We start from the raw sequence: 22,484 nt of genomic DNA, 5'->3' as shown, positions 1-22,484 counted from the left end.
GGATCTGGGCCTCATTCGAAGAGCCATGTCTTGAGGTTCTTCCTGAAGATAGTGAGCGGTGGGCTTTACCTGAGGTGCGTGGGCAGGTTGTTCCAGCTCTTAGCTGCGAGATCAGCGAAAGAGCTTCCTCCGGCGGTGATTTTCCTGCTGCATGGGATGTGGCTAGCACCTGCTGGGTGGAGTGGAGGTGTCCGGCGGATTATGAAATTACATGCAATGGTTCAGGTAGGCTGGACGATGTTCTGAATGGCCTTATAGGTGTGGGTGAGTTTTTTTAAGTTGATTCACTTCTCCACTGGGAGCCAGTGGAGGATCCTCAGGTTTTGGGAGATGTGTTTCTGTGGGAGAGATTCAGGACAATTCTGGCAGCGGCATTTTACATGAGTTGTATTTTCCAGATGTTATTTGTTGTGGTGCCAGCATAGAGTGTGTTGCTGTAGTCGATCTTGCTTGTGACTAGGGCGTGGGTGATTATCTTGCAGCAGTCAACCGGGATCCATTTGAAGATTTTGTGGAGTTAGCAGAGGGTGTGCCAGCCGGAAGAGGTGACTGCGTTTACCTTTCGGGTCATTGATAGGGAAAAGTCAAGGGTGATTCCTAGGTTGCGGTCGTGGTAAGTCGGAGTAAGTGGTGTGCTGAGCGATGTGGGCCACCAGGAGTCATCCTAGGCTGAAGTGGAGTTTACGAAGATGATGAGCTCGGTCTTGTCTGAGTTGAGCTTGAGGCAACTCTCCCTCTTCCAGGTGGTGACGGCTTCCTTTCCGGTGTAAAAGTTCCCCTTAGCTTTAACCGGGTCTTCAGTGAGGGATATGATGAATTGTGTGTCATCAGCGCAGACAAGCAGGGCCATGTAGATGTTGAAGAGCATTGGGCTCAGGGAGAATCCCTGAGAGAGTCTGTAGCTGACCTCTGAGGGGTTTGGATATGAAGGGTGGGAGCCTGACTCTCTGTGTTCTTACAGAGAGGAAGGAGTGAATCCATTGCAAGACTTTTCTGCAGATTCCTACGTTGTGGAGTTTGGTGCATAAGGTTCTGTGGGAGACAGTGTTGAAGGCTGCTGAGAGGCTGAAGAGTATGGGTGCTGCGGTGTGACCGCGGTCGAGGAGTGTGTGGGTGTCATTGGTGGCTGCGAGAAGCGCTGTCTCCATAGTGTGGTTGCTGTGGGAGCCAGACTGAGAGGTAACAGAGAGTTGTTGTCCTTGAGGAAATGTCTCAGCTGTGAATTTATGTCTTTTTCCAGGACTTTAGCTGATTACAGTAGCAGCGAGATAAGCCAGAAATTTTGAGCTCCGATGGGTCGGTTGTGGGTTTCTTCAGGAGGGGGCGGACTTTGGCGTGTTTCCAATTTTCAGGGAAGGTGACTGTTTTGATGGCGCAGGTCAGCATCTTGCACAGTTCAGGGGCAACTGATGCACTGGCTCTGTTTTAGATGTGGTGAGGACAGGGTCTGTGGGAACTGCAGAGTGCATGCTGTTCATGATGATTTCAGTCTCTTGTGAGAGAGGACCAGCTTTGGACGGTATGGGTGGGTCCTGAGGGGCTGGCTTGGTCATAGGTTCTGATGCTGGGTGAGTTCTGCGGGAGAAAGCTGTCATAGATGTCCTTAATCTTGAAGAAAGTGGCCGGTTTGTCACAGAGGTCTAGCGACGGGGGATTTCAGGGGCTTCGGAGGGAGGATTGGTGAATTTGTTGATTACCGTGAAGCGTTCTCTGATGTTGTGCGGGGAGGTGTTGATGTGTTCAACACCTGCATTCTTGTTGCCTTGGTGATGGGTAGCAGTGGCGGCTCTGAAGAAGGAAAGGTCTTCATTGGTTTTGCTGTTTCTTTATTTCTTCTCTATGTGCCAGCAGGTGCGTTTGGATTCTTGGAGTTTGGTGGTGAACCAGCTGGCTCTTTTTGGGATGCGCTTGACCGGATTTGAGGTTGAATGCTGCAGCGCTGGCATCGGTGGCGACTGAGGGGGATTTGGCAACGGTTGTAGTGAGTTGGTCATCAGTGATTTCATTCCATTTCTTGTTGGGGGCCCTGGGGACACGGAGGTGACTTTTGGGTGTGGTGATGGTGAAGTGTAGGCAGTGATGGTTGGTCCAGTGTGGGAAAGAGATAGTCTTGATGGTGATCCGGTTGCTTGAGGTAAAAATGGGGTCTAGTGTGTGTCTTGCAGTGTGCATGGAACGGTATCAGTTGCCTGAGGCCGAGGGCGGCAAGATTGTCGAGTAAGGAAGTTTTTTTTCAGTTGTTGAGGTCCTCGGGTGGAAATTCAAGTCACCCAGGAGGAGGTAGTCGGTGGACACCAGGGTGTGGGGTGGGTGGCGACGTCTACAATGGCTTTGATGAAGGCTTGGTAGGGGCCGGGAGGTCTGTAGACCAGGGGGCCATGGAGGGGGGAGTTGTGAGTGGCGTGGATCAGGAAGTGTAGGTTTTCCTTTGTGGTGCAGTGTTCCTCTGTGTTGACTCAATGTGTGCATCCGCTGCATACCTGCGCTGCGGCCGCCATTTAGAAGGGGAGGGAGACAGGGGGTCCAGTAAGCTGGGGGGCAGGACGGCAGGAAAAGTGCTTTGCAGGGGAGGGGCAGGACCAGAATGGGGAACAGAAAGACAGAAATATAGGAGAAGAGACAGCAAAAAGGAAAGAGAAAAAAAAAAAAAGTAAAAACAGAGGTAAAATGAAGAGGTAGAAGAGCAGGAGTAAGGAGAGGCAGAGAGAGACAGAAGATACTTACTTGAGGATGGGCACTAGACCACCAGGGATGAGGGGCAAGCAGGAGCCTGCAAGTGGAGGTGGGCCTCAAACTGAGTGTCAGGCAGGCTCTCAGTTTAATCCAGAGGCAGCAGTAGCAGCAGAAGGAGGAGCTGGGCATATGCTGACCAGGAGGTCAGTGGAGTCAAGTGGAGTAATAGGCATCTGGCTAGTACTTTGAGCTGCTTTCATTTGGGCAAGCATCAACCTTTCCTTCAACTTCTTCTGCTTCATCTCTATTTTCATCATGGAAATATTTTGCATAAAGCAAAATCTCATCAATGGATTTATTCTGCCAACAGATCAAATGCTGCTGAATCATTAGACATATCTCTAGTCTCAATCCTGTCACAAACCTCGAGACAAAATGTTCCATATCATTTGCCTTCTAAGTCTCCATACCACTATACAGTTTGAATGGTTGTAACAGCCTTTCATGGTAAGCATGGATTGACTCCTTTGTTTCTTGAGATGTTCTATCAATCGTGACCCAATCAACATCTTGATGAGGCACCTACCCTTTCAGGAATGTCATGACCTTCTGATATTTCTTCATCACCAGTGGTGAAGGGCTCTTAGTTACTACACTCCTAGTCAGTTCTGTCTCAGGCCATTGACAGCTACTTTACACTTAGTCCACAAGTCACTTGGAACAACGACAACCAATGTATTCAATCCAATCCACAACACCTGTGAAATTTTCACAAAACTTTCAAGTTGTCAATACCATTTCACTGGCTTCTCTTGCAAGTTTGGGAAATCATTAGTAAATGATGCACGATCACTTTGACTCCATGGCACATGAACATAACCACCACCAGGCACTTCTCTCAAGGGGAAAGTTTTAACACCTCCCTCTGCCACAATTGGTGGCTGTCCACTTGAAGGTTTCTTCACGTCTTTCTTTTTCACCCATTTGGTCTCCAATTTATGTACTTCATTCCATTTCCTAATGTTCCAAATTAATTCCCTAATCTGAGTTATTAATCCCAGAGTTCTCGTATCAGCAATGTCCTTTTACTGAAAACCTTTGCAAAGCCTTGGTTTTATTTAAGTCTTCCTTACATTTTTGAGCCAATACTGCCAATTTATCATAAACTTGGCCGGCTCGCTTAGTATTATCCCTACACATGAATGAGAGGCCATCTTCTTGATAAGTCTCTAGCTGTTCCAAACCAAGATTTCTAGCAATCATTGAGTCCAATTCTATTGTCAACTTTGCATGTTTAAAATCGTCTCTCTCAGTGTGGATGGAAGCATTCCCTGACTCACTTATGAACTAGTACTCTCTTTAGATGGAGTGTTTCCATTAAAGAATTGTACCCAGTCATCTATCTCTTTTGCACTAATGGATCACCTCAGGAATTTTAGGTGTGGAATCACTTCCCTGAGCCTCATTTCCCAAATTCAAAGGTGGTTTCTATACAAAGTATTATATACAGGTATATACTGATATATACCTATCAAAGTGCATGCTGACATTTTCAAAGTTGTATCTGCACTCGCTCCACATAGAGTGCTAAGGAGTGTTGGAACTAAAGGAACAAACTCTTGAATGTCTGAAGTATTTGGAACTCCGTTCTGCCTCTCAGCATTACTGAGTACAGTCAAATCGTACGTATTTCTCCTGAGCCTTCTGTTTTATGCATAACATAGGGTCTATAGTAACTGGGACTTTAACATCATCAACAACAGTCACTGTAAGATCAACTGGGGCACATTCCATCAAACCTTCACTTCTTAACTCACAGGGTATCCTAGTGGAAGTAACTCTCACAGGACTAGGGGTCATCTTAGTTGGAGCAGTTGCAACAGTAGTCAGATCACTACCACCAACAGTCTGACTTTCACTTCCATCCCTAACTTCATAATATGGAGGTGGACGTTCGGAAAGTAACACATCCAAAAGACTATCTCCAGAGCCTTCATTGCTGTCAATTTTCATATAATCAGGCTCTTTTTGTTTCCTCTCTTTTGGTTTCTGAGTCATTTTCCACTTCTCCCTCAATCGCATATGTGGTCAAAGCTGTATACAATCTAACTCCTATCATTTCAGTTCTCCACCTATTCTGCTCTGCATTTTATTTAGCATCTGCATAAGTATACAAAGCTTTCTTCACTCTGCCCTGATATTATTCTCTTTCTCTTGCTTGAGCAGCCTGTTTTGAAGCATTAATTGTTTACCACTGTGTGGGTCCAGGTGGTGGCTTCATTTCAAATAACACTCTTCACATTTTTAATAATTCTCAATTTACATTTGCTATATTGTGGGAATCCCAAATGACCATCCTTTTCTGTGATCTTGTACCATTGACCAAGCCAAACACATGTATGGGGCCCTACATTGGTCGCTGCATAATGACCTAGAGTACCTTCCGGAGGCACAACTTCACCCTTTCTACTGGGAATATGAAAATCTCCTCTAAACATACCTTGTATAACTTTGAAGCATTTAATGTTCCAAAACTTTTCACAACATTCCAATTTGATTAAAACTAATGTTGTATCCACAATCCTTTTCTCTGACACAACCACTAATTGCAGCATAGCACCTTATGACGTTGCTCACCAATAGCAGCTTGGTATCCCCGTAACCAACCTACACTAGTGCTGCACACTGGGACATAGATCTCACTCCTCACAGCAGTTTCCTCTCATTTACAATCTGCATGCACACTTGCTTCAAAATATCATATAAAATACAATACCATAACCTTTGTCTTCTTCGTCAAAGAATGAACAGTTTCAATCACATAAGAAAGTTTAAAATCACTTCTGATGAGACCTCAACCTGAGGGGTAACATCTAAATCTGTACAGTTTCTCTCTGTGCATTAAGATCCACTATTCCAATTGCCTCACACTCACACAAAGTAAATCCCTATTTTAACCATGCCATTGACAAACGCAACCACTCAGCAGACAGTAAAAAATCCTGGTATCTTAAGCCACATTGGACCCGGTTACCATTTCAACGTCTCTATAAATCACCACACTCACACAACATGCAAAACTTCTCCGCAAAACACAATCCAATTTCACGATCACCACACGCTAAACGTAAACCGTTACACTCCGCAACCGCAACTCACTCACCACTGCCAGTACAATTCTCTTCTGATCCTCCACAACTTCCCCGATTCCCCAACTCTGGACATGGACACTGGGGTTTGGGCTCTGCGGACTCATTACTGTAGAGTACTGTTCCAGTTCTCTCCACATCAGAAAGAGAACCGTCCTCTGCTACCATCTGATCCAGCACAGGCCCTATATCTCTACCTGGGGTCTGATGAATTTTTCTTCTCTGTTCCGAGAGGTGGAGAGATAACTTTTCCAGACTATTCAAATCATTGACAGTGCAACTCATTAGTCACACATTAAACATCAGCGTTCCAAATTAAAGGGCTTTATTACAGACTCAAAGTCAAATTTACACAAGTGAGGCTCAAAACCATAGTACAGAGTACCAAATCACCAATGGAGAATTAAGGTGTTGCACAGTATTAAATAAAAGGAAAATATAAAAACCATGACTTCAAAAGCAACAATGCAGAAAATCAGGAAAGGTATGAGATGTCTGGATTCTAAAATTACGTTCCCTTGCCTAACCATTGAATCTAGTTCATAAACTATTCTAATACTAAAAGAATATCTGAGAAAGGTTAGAAAACAGAACTTCAGTAGAATATTCTGTCAAAGAGAGGTGCAGTGGCATAAAGCCACATAGAAAGTTTGAGGTCTGTACCTCAAAAAGGTCTGCTCTCAGCAAGGGGCAAAGTGAATCTGAATCTTTCGCCAACTAAATCACACTTAAGTTGGAAATCAATTATAATTGACACTTCAGACTTCCAAAGCCTTCAGCACTCAACCTTGGTACATCCCCACATTCAGAAATCTTAAGAGCTATAGCTGCAAATCCCAGGATACTCCTTCCGTCACGTTGAAGATTAGACCACACCAAAAGAATGTGGCCTTCACTCTGACTAAACTAAAATAAACACCAATATAATTTCAGTTCCATATGCTTATATGTTAAACTTGTCGAACATAAAATGATTATAAAGATTAACATTTCTGAAATACTATAAAATAAACATATTTGAAAACAGGGATTAAATGTGGCACACGTGAAACATTAACTTCATTGTGTACTTTTACTAATATATTTCTGCACACTACGTTTAACAATTTGTTTCACACATTACAAAATAAAAATGACCACCCCTTCTCCTCACGTTTAAGAGGCATAATGGCAAAGCCAGGTTATGCTCTTTCACATCTGTGTACTTCAACGTCTTATTACTCCGAGAGGGCATTATATAACGTATGAGTAAAACTCACCTAATTGGTGAAGAATGAGCATTTGATGTGTTCAGCCTTGAACGTTTTGAATGCCAACAAAAATGTGTTCTTGAGATGAATGCCAGTAAAAATATTTGTTTGTGGCTGTTCACCAATTTTCTCTGGCCGTTGCCCACCCTGGGAATGGTCAGAGATGTACTCCATGCAAAGACTTGAGGAGATCCCTTTTCATGAAAGGAAGGAGAACAGAAACCCCCTAAAACTTTGTGGGAGTGTTGAGGGAGGAATTATTCACAGATAAAATACTGTCCCTGTCGAGAAAAACAAGGAAAAACAAACGTCTGGGAGAGAGGTGCTGGTTTTCAATAATGTGTACCTGTATCATGTACATTGGGGACATGTCTGCAGAAAATCACAGGAAAGTCATATCACTTCCCAGGGGATACATGTAGCAACAGCAAAAATGCCATGAATCTGCTCTCATTAAGAAACATAACTGTGCAGTGCAGATTTTCAGTTTTTTTCTTGAACAAAGTTTTTGATTTATGGGTGTAGACTCCCTGCACTTGGGTTTTAGATTTATGTTTTGTTCCATACTATTCAAACCCACGTCAAATGAAAATAGAATTCAAACCAGGATATTGTTTCATTAAAATTACACTTGTGAAGTTGTGCTAAGTTCACAACTTTGCACTTTGAAAAAGAGCAAAGTTTGACAACTTCACAAAACAGATCCAGACAAAGTAATTTTGGTGGACATTTTTCCTGCAAAATCTTTTTCTAATTAGGCTTTTGCTGAACCGATTTTTCTTCAAAGTATTACTTTTGCCATGTTTTCTTAACTACGCTTTGCTAACATTCATGAGGTGAGAAGGGGAACATTTGACAACTTCACAAACCATTAATCTAAACTGCCTTTACCTTCCTCGAAATTTAAATAATTTTCTCTCCTGCACACCCCCATAACACTATTTAATCTCCTATCAAGCAGCACATCACCTTGTCTCCACAACGACAACACATTCATACACTAAATCATCATCCCTTAGGGAACACTAATGTGGGTTCTTCAATGTCACTGTTGTAATCAACTTGTTACGTTTCACATATCATCCGCCCCCGAAAAAATTGAGGCTTTTACAGCCTAATTCTGAGTCAGTTTATACTTCTTGATCAGCATTTTAGATTGTTAGCAAAGAATCAATTAGAAAACTAAAATACAAAATACAAAAAACCATAGTGACTACTGTAACCAGCCAGGACTTACCAGTCTTCGGATGTCCCTCTCACAATCCCACTTGATTTTGCTGATGGCTTCTTGGTGAGATTGGTGCTCACTTCGCAAGTCCCCAGCCTTGAGCTTGTCTGCATGAGTGATTTGGCTAAGAGACTCATCCACTTGCTTTTTGGCCAGTTTCAGTTCTGTGATCTCCTGCAAGAGTTTAAGGCGCTCAGAGTCAAAGAGCTTCCTGGCCTCCTCGCGGGCCTCGGTGCTCAGGGCAGTCCTTACTTTATCACTACTGCCATCCCTCAAGGCATTGACCACTGATTTGAGGCGCTGAATCTCCACCTCTTTGATCTTGCCTGTCCGTGCCATTTCCTGCTCGTGTTGCTTGATGAGGTTTTCCCTTACGGCCTGAAGCTCTTTCATCTTCTCCTCATGCAGTTTGGCCCTCAGCTCAGTGACCAAGACCGTCTGCTTGTGTTGCTCCTGTTCCTTAATCCGTTTGGTTTCCTGATTTTTCTCCCTTTCTAATTTAGTCACCTGGACGATGGAAAGAAAGCACATAGTTACCAGAAGTAATACATTCACAAGTCCTCTAGTTCTCCACAAGTGGGAAAAAATTTAAGGATACAGATGGTGAGCTGCTTAAGGTATGTTACTCGAAAAATAAAAAAGGAGGAATATAGGAGTAAACTTTGCAAAACATAAACAAGGAACTATGAAAGGGACTCATATGGGAAATTACTGGTAAGGCATTAGCTGAAAAATCGAAGTATGATTCGTATAAACAAGATCTAACAGCTCTCCTAATCAGGTCTAAAATATATTAATTTGTATTCATGTTCCTCAGAACACATATTAGCCATGAAAAACAGCAACAAAGGATATTAGTTCCTAGCAATAACTAAAAATACAAAATACAAAAAAATGCACCAATACAGGGATAATGTTATCCCTGTACCCCAAGGCGTCAATGCGCTAGTAGAAAGCACCCAGTACCAAGTAGAAAACCAATGGGGCTCCAACACAAAGGAAGGTGAAGAGTAAAAAGCCAAGTTTTCAGCTGTTTTTTTAAACGCAGCAAAAGAGTCAGCTTCTGAAATATGGGCAGCTGCAGTATTTCAGAGTTTGGCAGCAGCCACCGAGATGGACCGAGCTCCCCAGCTGGCCTTGCAGAATCTGGGAACTAGCACCTGCTTACGAAAGGAGGATCTAAGAAGCCTACAAGGAGAGTATCAATGGAACAAGGAATTAGGGTCCAGATGTATCATTCTTAACAATAGCGATTACCTAATTGCGATGTTTTGCGCATCACAATTAAGTAATCACTATTGGAATGTATGAAACTCCAGGAGTTTCAGACTGCGATTCGCAAGGGCTCCAAATGGACCTACCTAATTAATATTCATGAGGTAGGTTGCAATTTGTGAGCCATTGTGAATGGCTACAATCTCAGGGGTGGTGGCCTGCTTGGCTCAGCAGACCACCATGTCTGTGATTGCTCTTCAAGAAAGCAATCTTTTTTTTTTTAAATGCAGTCCGTTTTCCTTAGAGGAAAACGGGATGCTTTTAAAAATGTAAAATGAAATTTTTTCTTTTCATTTTTTAAGAGTAGGCAGTGGTCCATGGGACCACTGCCTGCTCTTAAAAAACGTTTTTGCATGCATTCCCTTGGGGACCCCCTCCCCTTTGCGAATGGGTTACCACCAATTTAAAATTGGTGGTAACTGCAATTGTTTTTGCGATACAGTTCGGTATTAGGAAGGGACACCCTTGACACGCCCCTTCCTAATACCTAATCAGATGTAGTCGCAAATCCAATTTACCATTCGGTATCAAGTTACTGAATCGCAAAGTGGACTTGTTACATACCAAAAGGCATTTGGGCCATTTGCGATCGCAAAAATGTTTGATACATCTGGCCCTAAGTTGAATAGAGCCCTTTTGATGCTAGGCCAGAAAAGTAGATAATCCTTTTTTTCATCGGAAGCCAGTGGAAGGAGTGAATCCCTTTGCTGACGACACATGCCTTGGAATATTAAGGATAAGACGGGCAGCTGCATTCTGGACAACTTGAAGTTTGTTGACACAGGATGAATTGATATTGAGGTAAAGGGAGTTGCAGTAATCCAGTTGCAAGGTAATGAGTGCTATAATGACTGCATGGCACATATTCTGTGGGCTATAAGGAAAAATCTTTCTCAAAATCCTAATGATGAGAAAGAAAGTACTCGTTGTACAACTGACCTGAGTATCAAAACTCAAGGGTTGTCAAATATGACACTCAGGTTTTTGGCTGATTTGACTAGGGTGGGAAGGGGTCCACATTCCATTGGTTACCAGATGTTAGACCAGACAGACTCCTGGATGCCAAAGACCAAAACCTCTGTTTTGTCACCATTAAGTTTAAGGAAGTTGTATTTCATCCACCTACTGATGCTGGGCATACAGTGATGGAACATCTCAGTTACAAAGGTTGGGTCATTGGAAATGGACAAAATAGTTTGGGTGTCATCGGCGTACAACAGTACTTTGAACCCAAAGGAGCGCACCAATTCAGCCAATGGAGCAATTAAACATTAAAGACAGTTGAACTCAGGGACGAGCCTGCCTAGGAACCTTCACAACTGACCATTTGAATTCTGTTAGTGAGAAAAGAGAAGAGAAGCTTAAGAGCAGACCCCGACCCCAATATGCTGCAACCATTGAATCATCCATCCCAACCAAATGGTGTTGAATGCTGTGGACAAATCAAGCATTACCAGAATGGTCACCCCCTCCCTCGGTCAACATGGCAGCGAATGCTGTGAGCCACCACAATGAGGGTAGATTCTGTGCTATGGCCAAAAGTGAAGCCCTGAAGCCATTTTATGAGAGTTCAAGAATGTTGTGAGCCTCGATTCATTTAACAAGTTCCTGGTTAATTCATTTTAAAAGCTATTGGCTGGCAAAGGAAGCAAGGAAATGGGGCCGAAATTGTTGAAATCCTTAGGGTCCGTATTTGTTTTTTTTATTAGCGACATGACAATTGCTTCCTTCCAAGAGATGGGAAAATCTCCTGATTGCAGAATGAGTGCAAACGTTCTGCAGGAAGTCAGCTATGGGTTCGGGAGCAGCAGGGCCAGCTCTGGCACTGGTGGAGCCCTGTGCGGCAATGTTTGCTGGTGCTTCCCAATAACCACCTCTGCCATGGTTTCCCTCACTACCATCCTTTAACAGTGCTTCTCAAGCCTCCAGAACCACGCTTTCTCAAATGCATTTAATTCACCGTATTACACCAATCATACCAGTGCAGGGTGTCAGAGCACTTGACATCACACGCACATTACACAGAAACAATCAATCATACATGTGTAAATCAGTGTATATTTAATATTGCATAAAACAATTAGAATTTTAAGGTGTAGCAGTCACATGTCAGCCATACTGGTAAGCAGTATACTTTAAGAGTGCTTGGTCTGGAGAACTCAGAATTTACAACATGGCACCATGGATGGGGGTTCTCTTTAATTATAAGAATTGATTTCTACCCAAATAAACCAGTTTTGCAGCATTAGGATAATTAAAGGCTGGGGTAAAATCATAAGGAACTTTTCCATACCTTCCAGTAAGCTTGCAGCTCTTTGATGACAGTTAATAGCTCTCTGTTCAATATTAGGATTTTAACTCATAAACTGTAAGTAACTAAAGGATTTCTCTGACAAAAGCAGTCACCTACTGACCTATTTACATTATATGCACTTTGTGATCTGCATGGTAAACGTTCCTGCAGCTGGCATATTAAACCCCTGTGCTACCTTACATGAGTCAAAACTGACAATAGACAAGACTCCTATCTCTCTCCAGGCAGAACATTAATCACCGGAGTTATCTGACCTTTTTCATTGTTGCCGGAAAATTGCTTGAGGCAAGAAACGAGGCAGCAGATCATTTTAAAACCATAATTGATTTGCAAATACGGTGCCCCTACCCAAAGTCAGCGCTCGGTAAGGTGGCACCAGTAGCACCACCCTAGGGCTGGCCCTGGGAGCAGGGATCTAAAGGGGATCTAGATTTAACACTCAACAGCAACTCTTTGGTTTGCTACAAAGAAATGAGGGAAAGTTCAGTGAGCTTTTTGCGCTGAATCCATAGACAGGTGAATTCGGGCAGGAGTCCGTTGTCCAAAGGCTGATCAAAGGTGGAATAGATATTCTGAATTTTGTCCAGATTTCATTCCATTCCAGCCCTCCAGACCCTGAGATGGGGGTGGACAGATCATTAATTACTTTAAAAAAGTAACTTAGAAAAAATATTAGCAGCCCTATTATTGTCATTGAAAAAAGCAGCCTTTTCAGATTTGATGGCGAGCATGTAATGCAGCAAGAGAGCCTTAAGCTTTTCTTTTTTCTATTCCTTTTTCATCCAGGCCAAAGGTAGACCTCCACCTCTGTTCTTGTCTATGGCAGTCCTGTCTAAAAGCAATAAGTTCAGCTGAGAACCAGGGCGTGGAGGGTTTACTTCTGGTCACAGTTTTGAATTTAAGTTGAGCTACACTATCCAGGAGGTCGACCCCAAGCTTGGAAAGCCTTCTGCAGAGTAGCCCAAGTAATCAACATGACTGACTCTAGAAAGATTAAGTGCCTGCTCTAAATTAGAAGAGGTTATTTTGCTCACATTTCTGCAAATGATGGACTTAGGAGAAGCCTGGCTTGCCTGGAATGTGGAAGAAGAATGCTAAATGCAATAGCCAGATGGTCTGCCCAGCTAAAGAAGTAAACATACGCAAGCGTCAAATCTTCATAGTTCGAGAAGATACCATCACAAGTGTGAGCAGAGGTATGGGTAGGTACCCCAACCCTCTGGGAAAGCCCTACGTTAGAAATCGGTTCCAGGAAGGAGGTTGTATCCTTACAAGAGGGGTCATTAAGGTAGAAATTGAAATCCCCAGAATTGTAATATGTTTATGAGCCAGATAAGGTTCAGCCATCTGGCCCCAGGTCTCTAGAAAACTGGCCCTTGAGCCAGGATGCTGATCGACCAGGAGGCCGGAAAAAGTATTGTTAACCAAAACCCTCAGCCTAAAAAAGGTGGCCTTTGTAGGTTGCCTGGCACAGACAGACACAATAGACATGGTATTTCCATCATTAGGAGTCAATGTAGCTCATTTAGTGACTTCTGACTGATGGAACACTGTGGAACAGAACATCTAATGGCCCTATGATTGTACAGATTTCTTTTTGAGTCTTTCCCTGCACGAATGATGGGGTTGTACAAGCAGGCAATAAGACACCTCAAGGAATTTAAATAAGATTTCAACAACAGTGTTAAGCAAAGGATATATCAACTTATGCTGCTCAGAACAAATCTATTAGAGTTTGTGGTCAGCAATAGTCACAGCCGCAAGTGGTAAGCTACAGTTATTTTAGTGAAACATAATTTGGAGATGGCCACAAAACACAGAAACTATTTCAGTATGTTGGTGTTTCAGTCCTTCTTGTCAGGTGATTCCTATTTTGGGTCAAGTGCCTTCCTGTCAAGTGGTTCTTATGTAAGCCCTTTTCTGTCCTGCGGTTCTTTATCTATGAACATAGAGCAGGTTTGTTATTATTAATGTATCATTGTATCACAGCTTCCTCAGGTCTCTCCTGGTGTTGGAACCTTTGCTCCTGCTCCTGTTCTGCCATCTACAGCTCTACTCCTTTCATGACAGCAACAGCTATTCTCCCCTCCGACGATCTTTAGTACTGTTCAAGTCCTGCCAGCTCCAATTTTGCTTTTGTTTTGGTCTTAACAGATCCAAAACATCTATATTGAGCAACCAGTCCTTTACTTCGGATAAGGCACCTTGAAGTTTTTTGGACTTTTGGGATTTTTCCTCCTTGTGTCACTTAGCTCTGCTTTCCAAAGGTGATCTTTCCTGAGCAAATTTTGCATTAGCAATCTGCTTTCCTAGAAAAGCTGCTCTTCCCTCTGAATCCAAAAAAGAGGTAAGAATCAAACGTTATGTTGAGATCTTGGCAAAGTCCTGAAAATGTAGGTATAGAAGCTTAGAAGTAAATGGAGAAGGAACATTTTTTTTTAAATCTAACAAGTAGCTTGACAAACGTTTTTCATACAACGCAATATGGTCTAATCACTTTGATAAAGCAAAGCTCTCACTATTGCACTCCACGGTTACAACGACAATCTGTCAACAGTTCAGCAGATGGTGCACTTGAAGAGTATCAAGGGGTAGCACTTAACTCAGCAGAATTGTGTGATCATTTAAGTGCTGCAGCACTGATACCAAATCGAACCAGCTGTAGGTATGAGTATTCATGCACTTAAAATAACCCATTTATGGGATTCAGGAAATGGTGGCATCGAAACCAAGAATTTGGTGGCTTTACATTTGGATCAAAGTCACAACGCATCATTACAGCCCCTTGTTTGCTACGGAAAAACTTGGTTCTCTGAGTTGGCAGAAGCCAGTAGACTTGGGCCCATATTTATACTTTTTGACGCTAAACTGCGCTAACGCAGTTTAGCGTCAAAAAATTTAGCGCCGTCTAACGCCATTCTGAAGCGCCATGCGGGCGCCGTATTTATGGAATGGCGTTAGCCGGCGCAAGCAGACCGGCGCTGCCTGGTGTGCGTGGAAAAAAACCACGTAGACCAGGCAGCGCCGGCGTTGGGCAAAAATGACGTTAGGGCGTCTTAAAATGGGGCAAGTCAGGTTGAGGCAAAAAAATCGCCTCAACCCGATTTGCGCCATTTTTGTACGACGCCCAGACGCCATTTCATGACTCCTGTCTTAGTAAAGACAGGAGTCATGCCCCCTTGCCCAATGGCCATGCCCAGGGGACTTGTTTCCCCTGGGCATGGTCATTGGGCATAGTGGCATGTAGGGGGGCACAAATAAGGCCCCCCTATGCCACCCAAAAAAAATTAAAAAATATAAAAAATTCTACTTACCTGAACTTACCTGAATGTCCCTGGGGTGGGTCCCTCCATCCTTGGGTGTCCTCCTGGGGTGGGCAGGGGTGGCAGGGGGGGTCCCTGGGGGCAGGGGAGGGCACCTGTGGGCTCATTTTGAGCCCACAGGCCCCTTAACGCCTACCCTGACCCAGGCGTTAAATAGTGGCGCAAATGCGGGGTTTTTTGACCCGCCAACTCCCGGGCGTGATTTTTGCCCGGGAGTATAAATACGACGCATTTGCGTCGCCGTCATTTTTTTAGACGGGAACGCCTTCCTTGCATCTCATTAACGCAAGGAAGGCGTTCACGCAAAAAAATGACGCTATTTGCCAATACTTTGGCGCTAGACGCGTCTAACGCCAAAGTATAAATATGGCGTTAGTTTTGCGCCGAATTTGCGTCGAAAAAAACGACGCAAATTCGGCGCAAACGGAGTATAAATACGGGCCTTGGTGTGGCTACGATACGAATGTCACACTTCTGGAACATTGTCACGCTATTCTATGCAAGTGTTAGCAATATAAAGTGCAACAGACATAGTTAGCATAGCTAGGTTCTGTCAAACTGAAGAATATAAACAATCCGTGATAGTCTGAATGGGGATCAAATTCTCTTTCTGCGTTGGCATCCCACTGGGAACTGATGTAGCCCTGAACACTATCCCTTAAAATTAGTCGCGATCAGGGGAATGCTGTTGTTTTCCATAAAAGGCATAAGAGCAGCTCTCCCTTATCTTTGTGTTGGACACATCCTCGACTGAAAAAATGGGTAACTACCATATTCTTTGCCCATACTGTAGCACCATTGGATAGAAGTGTGATAAAAAAAATTATTTGACGTATCATGTGTTGACTAATTTGTGCAAAGGTTTTAGCTAATTTATTTAATATTTAATTTTTTTATATCATATTGACTTTGCCACCCCAACCTGTGCAGCAGAGATATGTTTTGTCAGTTTAGCACTGGATAGAATGCTCTCATTTCAACGGTATTTAATTGTTTTATATTTTAACTTACTGTATCACAGTGTTCCACAACCACCTAATATTCCCTCCTTTCAGTACATTTGCACAATAGTATCTACTTAGAAAGAACATAATTGACTTGTTATCGTTAATGAATACGTGTGTGAGCAAACGTCAATGAAAAAAAGTGTTAGCATGGTCACGTGAGTGCAGCACCAAACACAACACAAAAGGCCTCAGTTCATCATGGCCCAGTGATCTCCAATCGTTATATGCAAACACGATCGAACCACAGTCTCCTTGTCTCACCGGCACATTACAAGTACCGAGGGCATTTTGCCTTCAAAAACAGGAGAAGCAAAGACGAATTGGCATATTGATGTTTTTAAATAGAAATCCCAGGAGCTTTTTTTTTTTTTTTTTTAAAAGCAGAAAACCACTGGCCACAGATCTTCAAGGAGGGCAAAATAATACTCGGAAATCCAGCCTATCGAGCGTGGCCCGGGTGTCTATTGATTGACGCACAGTAGCGGCTCCTGATTTACAGTCGGAACAATTGACTGATCAGGGCTTGAAAGAGGCCGTGACCTTGATTCACGGCCAGGGATTGTCTTTGCAAGGAAAGAATCCGAGAGCAGCAGAACTGAAGCAGAACAGTCTGTAGTGAAATGGATCGATTTCATTTTAGGGCACTAACTAAGAGAGGTTGAAATTCTTGCTCCAGAGTTAGTACATTTCGCATGGAGCTTCATATTGTGTATATGTATTGTATGGTGCTTATATAGCACAAGGAAGCCATGTGGTTTACAAGGAGGGAGCATATAGATAATATTCAGTATCATCCCAAAAGGGAGTAAATGTTTTAAGAGTGACACAAAACAATGCACCAAACAATAGAAAGGTATCTCTGCCTACAGAGAGGGACGTTTGCACCTTATGTAGATTAACAATAATGGAAATAATATTTAATGATGTCATTAGGGTACATTTCAGCTTCCTCGTTTTTCGGCCAAGTATACTAAACATGCTGGGATATGTAGTTTTAAGTTTCTTCTCAGAGCTATGAAGTAAGTTGTCCCAGCATATTTAGAACTATTGGCTGAAAAAATAGAACTGGCTGACAGTCTCGACCATGAGGCGAGGCAGCTTTCCAGCTATGCCAAAGTATGCTTTCAATTGCGATTTGCAGTGTGCTTTCGTGAATAACGTGGCAAGATGAATTTAAAATATTTGCTCTCCTCAGATTAATGAAGGGCCTCTCTGACTGGTATAAAGCTAGAAATATTCTCTGCATACTGTAGAAGATAAAGGGACTGATAATTTTAAGAAAAAATACAAGGTTTGATATACAGATATTGAATGGTGATGTATCAAGGTATTATCCGACACTTATCATTACATTAAATTCACATAAACTATGGGACAGAGGTGAGAGAGAGTACATTTTATCAATAAATTAGTGGCATAGAAGGTAGCATATGGTGACGAATTTACTTGCATTTGAAGGCTTAATAGGGAAAATAACATGAGATGTAAAACGTGCACGTTAGAATTGTAGTGAGCCATGTGGCCAACATTTGTATTTTGACACCACATTTAACAGGAAACCATAGTGCATTTATAAATGAGTGGATTATTAATAAGTATTATTTTCAAGCAGAAACAATAGAAATAAAATATTTTATGAATATTAAATGAATATGAATTAAAAAACACATATTGAAATAAATGGATTTCATTAACGTATGTGCAGAAAAATAAATGCACTTTAAAAAATTGCTTTAACATAACATGAATAATGTTTGCAATAACTAATTTGCTTTGCATGTTTGATTTGGAGTGTAAGGAGCGCAATAGGTTTATTAATGTATTAATTGTACTAATGTGTATTTAGGATTCTTAACTTGACTAGGCCTGGAAGGTTCATTTTGGAAGAAGCAATTGAAAATCAACTGTTTATTATGTCCTCTCTTAACCAAATGTTTTCCTTAGGCTGCTAATGTAATGTTGATTGTTCTATTGTATTGCAGGAGAAGAGCATGTTTCAAACTTAGCCAATGTTGCAGCTTGTGTTCTAGCTGTTGAATTAGACAGGAAACTCACAGATCTCATGTGAAAGTATATTAGTTTATTTATTGTGGGTCGTGATAAAGGAACTGCAAGTAACAAATAATTAGAAAATGTAATATTTTGTTATTAACATATCAGGTCACCCAATGACAATGTATTTTTGCTTAGAAGTTTCTTAAAAGTATCAGAATTCAGTGGTGCCATCTGCATTGAATGGATGTTGAATCTGACGTCCTAATTTGTGGCACAAAACCCTACTACCTTTTTTAATAGATAGGGCTTTCTGTCAAAAATCCATGAATGGTTGCATAGGGACAACTGTGTACCAACAATGGAATGCCACTTTGACACATAGTAGCACAAAGTACCCAGTGCAAAGTATTAGTGAAATACTGCCAAATGCTGTATTTGATGGGCTTTCTGTAGCATTACACACAAAGACGAACCAAATGTGTTTCATTGCCTGAACACTTCTTTTTTGTTTACTCACATTCAGTTCATGAACACACCTTTCTAATGCTCCTATTCATTTTGAACTGAACAAGCAGTAAAATCATTTTCAGTTGTTTGCTGATGTAACCTTGTGCTTGGCAATATCAAGAGCCTGTATCTCAGTATATACTACACCCAAAGTCAAACGTGACTGTAAGCATTCAAACAAAACGATCCATTTTGGTACAAGTTTACTGGAAATGACCTCACAAAATAGTTGCCAGGTCCTTCTTGGGGATTCTCCGTTCACAGCATTACCTGATAATAAATATCTGGTCATGAAATCATTATTTCTTTTATAAACCTAGAATCTGTTTAACTTCCTTCAAAAATAAAAGGCATCATAAATAGAGAAACAAACTCAAAACCAGTAAAAGGGAAGGCTCTCAATATGAATCTAGAACAGTGGTTCCCAATCTGTGTTCTGGGGACCCCTGGGGGTCTGCGTAGGCTTCTTAGAGGGTTGGCGACTGTTTAGAAAATTAAAGAATATTAACAGATTAAAAAGTGTATGTAAATAAAGTGGTTACAAGTACATTTGAAAATTCTAAAACGTACTGTAAATGTCAAGGAATTTGAAATTGGAGGCTACAGATTGATTCATGGGAGCAGTGCAAGGGCATCACACAGAATATATTATGGACAACGTGTGGCTTTAATTAAATCTAGAAAAAGCTCCAATCTTCTTTTTAAAATATTGTATTTTATTTATAACTTAAATAAAATATGTTATCATTTCTATATGTGTTTGATGAATGCTTCCTTCTTTATTGTGTGTGTATTGTTTCGCAGTTCGAATCACTGACAATGTCTAGCTGAGGTCCCCAGATTCCAGTAATGACTATGTGGGGGCAGGGTTCCTGGATTCCAATAATGATTCAGTAGGGTCCCCATGTTCCACTAATGATAAAGTGGGGATCCACAGGAGTCAAAAGGTTGGGGACCACTGATCTAGAACATGCCCTGGCCATCCTATTACATCTGGTTTATATCTGAATGTGGTTCCATTATGTACACCTTCTGTAAATACATTGAGGGCCATATTTATACTTTTTGACGTAAAACTGCGCTAACGCAGTTTTGCGTCAAAAAAATCAGCGCCGGCTAACGCCATTCTGAAGCGCCATGCGGGCGCCGTATCCGCCGGCGCTGCCTGGTGTGCGTGGAAAAAAACGACGTACACCAGGCAGCGCCGGCATAGGGGGATATGGGGCTAGGGCGTCAAAAAATGGGGCAAGTCAGGTTGAGGCACATTTTTCGCCTCAACCCGATTTGCGCCATTTTTTTTCACTCCCAACGCCCATAGAAATGACTCCTGTCTTAGCAAAGACAGGAGTCATGCCCCCTTGCCCAATGGCCATGCCCAGGGGACTTCTGTCCCCTGGGCATGGTCATTGGGCATAGTGGCATGTAGGGGGGCACAAATAATGCCCCCCTATGCCACAAAAAAAAAAAAAAAAAACACTTACCTGAACATACCTTAATGTCCCTGGGATGGGTCCCTCCAGCCTTGGGTGTCCTCCTGGGGTGGGCAAGGGTGACAGGGGGTGTCCCTGGGGGCATGGGAGGGCACCTCTGGGCTCCTTCAGAGCCCACAGGTCCCTTAACGCCTGCCTTTTGCAGGCACTATAAAACGGCGCAAAAGCGGCCGTACGTCATTTTTTTTGACCCGCCCACTCCCGGGAGTATAAATACGACGCACATGCCTCGGAGTCATTTTTTTAGACGTGAACTCCTACCTTGCATCTCATTAACGCAAAGTAGGTGTCCACGCTAAAAAATGACGCAAACTCCATGGACTTTGGCGCTAGACGCGTCTAACGCCAAAGTATAAATATGGAGTTAGTTTTGCGTCGGAATTGCGTGAAAAAAAACAACGCAATTCCGGCGCAAACGGAGTATAAATATGCCCCTGAGCATTTTATAAAAACCATTTGTGGCCAACAGCAAAGCATATTTTTGAGACTTACCTGGCTTTATCAGCAGCATTGAGGGTCTTTTCTTCTCTCCCGAGACACACTTTGATCATACAGTCCTTATACATGGATATATAACAAAATGGAGTTACCAAGGTGCTCAACAAGCTCCTAAACTCCATTCCCTATATTTGTACCTACTGATTTCATCTTTGCACCAGCTGAAATGATTCTAATTATGTACTTATTTCATTTCTTCTATCAATAATACTTACAAATGAAAGGCATAGCTATGGGAGTAATGTTTGCTCATTATCCTATGCCTGGATGACTGTGAACACGTGTATTTTTACAATGCATCAAATTCTTACAAATAAAATATCAACCACTGGTGTAGGTACATAGACAATGTTCCTTGAAGTTGGATTGTTGAACATAGAGCATCCTATGATTGGCTTAACAGTTGTTCCACAGACATTCAGTTTATGATGAGCTCACAAAAATAGTGCATTAGTTTGTTTGACCTCAATGCCAAATGCAAGGATATCAAATTATACACCTCCTTTGTCAGGAAGTAGACAAAGAAATATCACAACTGCTTTTTCCAGTCGTCTTTCCTATTGTCTCCAAGATAATCTACCTTTGGGACAATTTCTCAGATTATGACTTAACTGCTCACTTAAAAATGCTCTGTTTTGTGACTTTGACTGCCTCTTCCACAGTTTCCTTGAGAGGGGTATCAAAAATGATTGTTTCACCCTGTAAAACTCTTCCCAAGCCAAAACAGACCTACCAAACCTACCAGAAGACTAACCTCTGTGACTAAATATAACCATTCCGGTAACAGTCTCAAAAAGATTATTAGCAAACATTGCTATATGATGTCTTCACTGGATATTTCCCTAAATAAATACCTTTTTGCCTTTAAAAGAAGTACAAATATTAGGGACCATATAAAATGTGCCTGCCACTTCCATTATCTCACAATGGGTTCTACCAACCATTGATATTGCTAAGTTTCTAAAGCACTTAAATGTGTGTAGGCGTCTTGGCGCTGATCTCTGTGAAGCCAAGAAAAAAACGATCTATATAAAATGGAACAGTGAACTTAAAAAAACACATTTTGTGAAAAGAGCCATATTTTAATTTGTTTCTTAAACTGCAAAAGAGTGAATGAAGCCTTAGGGTACAAGGCAAGCGTATTCCATAATTTTATGGTAACATCAGTAAAACTTCTCCCTCCCCAAGCTGCATTCCTAGTTTTTATTCTCGCCATTGATTTAATAGAGCTAGATCGGAGGGGTCTTCTAAGAATGTACCAGCAGAAAACGTTTCTCGTTGACTGTTAGACTTTTTAGTTTAAGCAGGGTCATCCCCAATCATTTTGCCTCCTGCCTCCTATTTTTTCTGACCTGATGTTGCTGGCTTTTGAACTCTGAGCCCTTTACCACTGCTAACCAGTGCTAAAGTGCATTTGCTCTCTGCGTAAATTGTATTGTTGATTGGTTTATCCATGATTGGCATATTTGATTTACTAGTAAGTCCCTAGTAAGCTGCACTAGAGGTGCCAGGGCCTGTAAATCAAATGCCACTAGTGGGCCTGCAGCACTGGTTGTGCCACCCACATTAGTAGCTCTGCAATCATGTCTCAGACCTGCCACTGCAGTGTCTGTGTGTGCAGTTTTAACTGTAAATTCGACTTGGCAAGTGTACCCACTTGCCAAGGCCTAAACCTTCCCTTTTCTTACACGTAAGGCACCCCTAAGGTAGGCCCTAGGTATCCCCAAGGGCAGGGTGCAGTGTATGGTTACAGTGTATGGTTAAGGTAGGACATA

General features: G+C 42.2%; 1 protein-coding gene across 1 annotated transcript in view; it reads right to left on the bottom strand.

Moving 5' to 3' along the window:
* JAKMIP2 (janus kinase and microtubule interacting protein 2) overlaps window positions 1–22,484 on the bottom strand; it is a 387,006-nt gene that overhangs the window by 169,001 nt on the left and 195,521 nt on the right. Inside the window, exon 4 of the mRNA XM_069244668.1 lies at window positions 8,310–8,807. Coding sequence (XP_069100769.1) covers window positions 8,310–8,807 — 498 coding nt within the window. The remainder of the gene's footprint in view (window positions 1–8,309; window positions 8,808–22,484) is intronic.

This window comes from Pleurodeles waltl, chromosome 7 (genome assembly GCF_031143425.1).
Source record: "Pleurodeles waltl isolate 20211129_DDA chromosome 7, aPleWal1.hap1.20221129, whole genome shotgun sequence".
Taxonomy (NCBI): domain Eukaryota; kingdom Metazoa; phylum Chordata; class Amphibia; order Caudata; family Salamandridae; genus Pleurodeles; species Pleurodeles waltl.
Note: the sequence above shows the minus strand (reverse complement) of the source record. Positions and strands in the feature narration are given on the sequence as shown.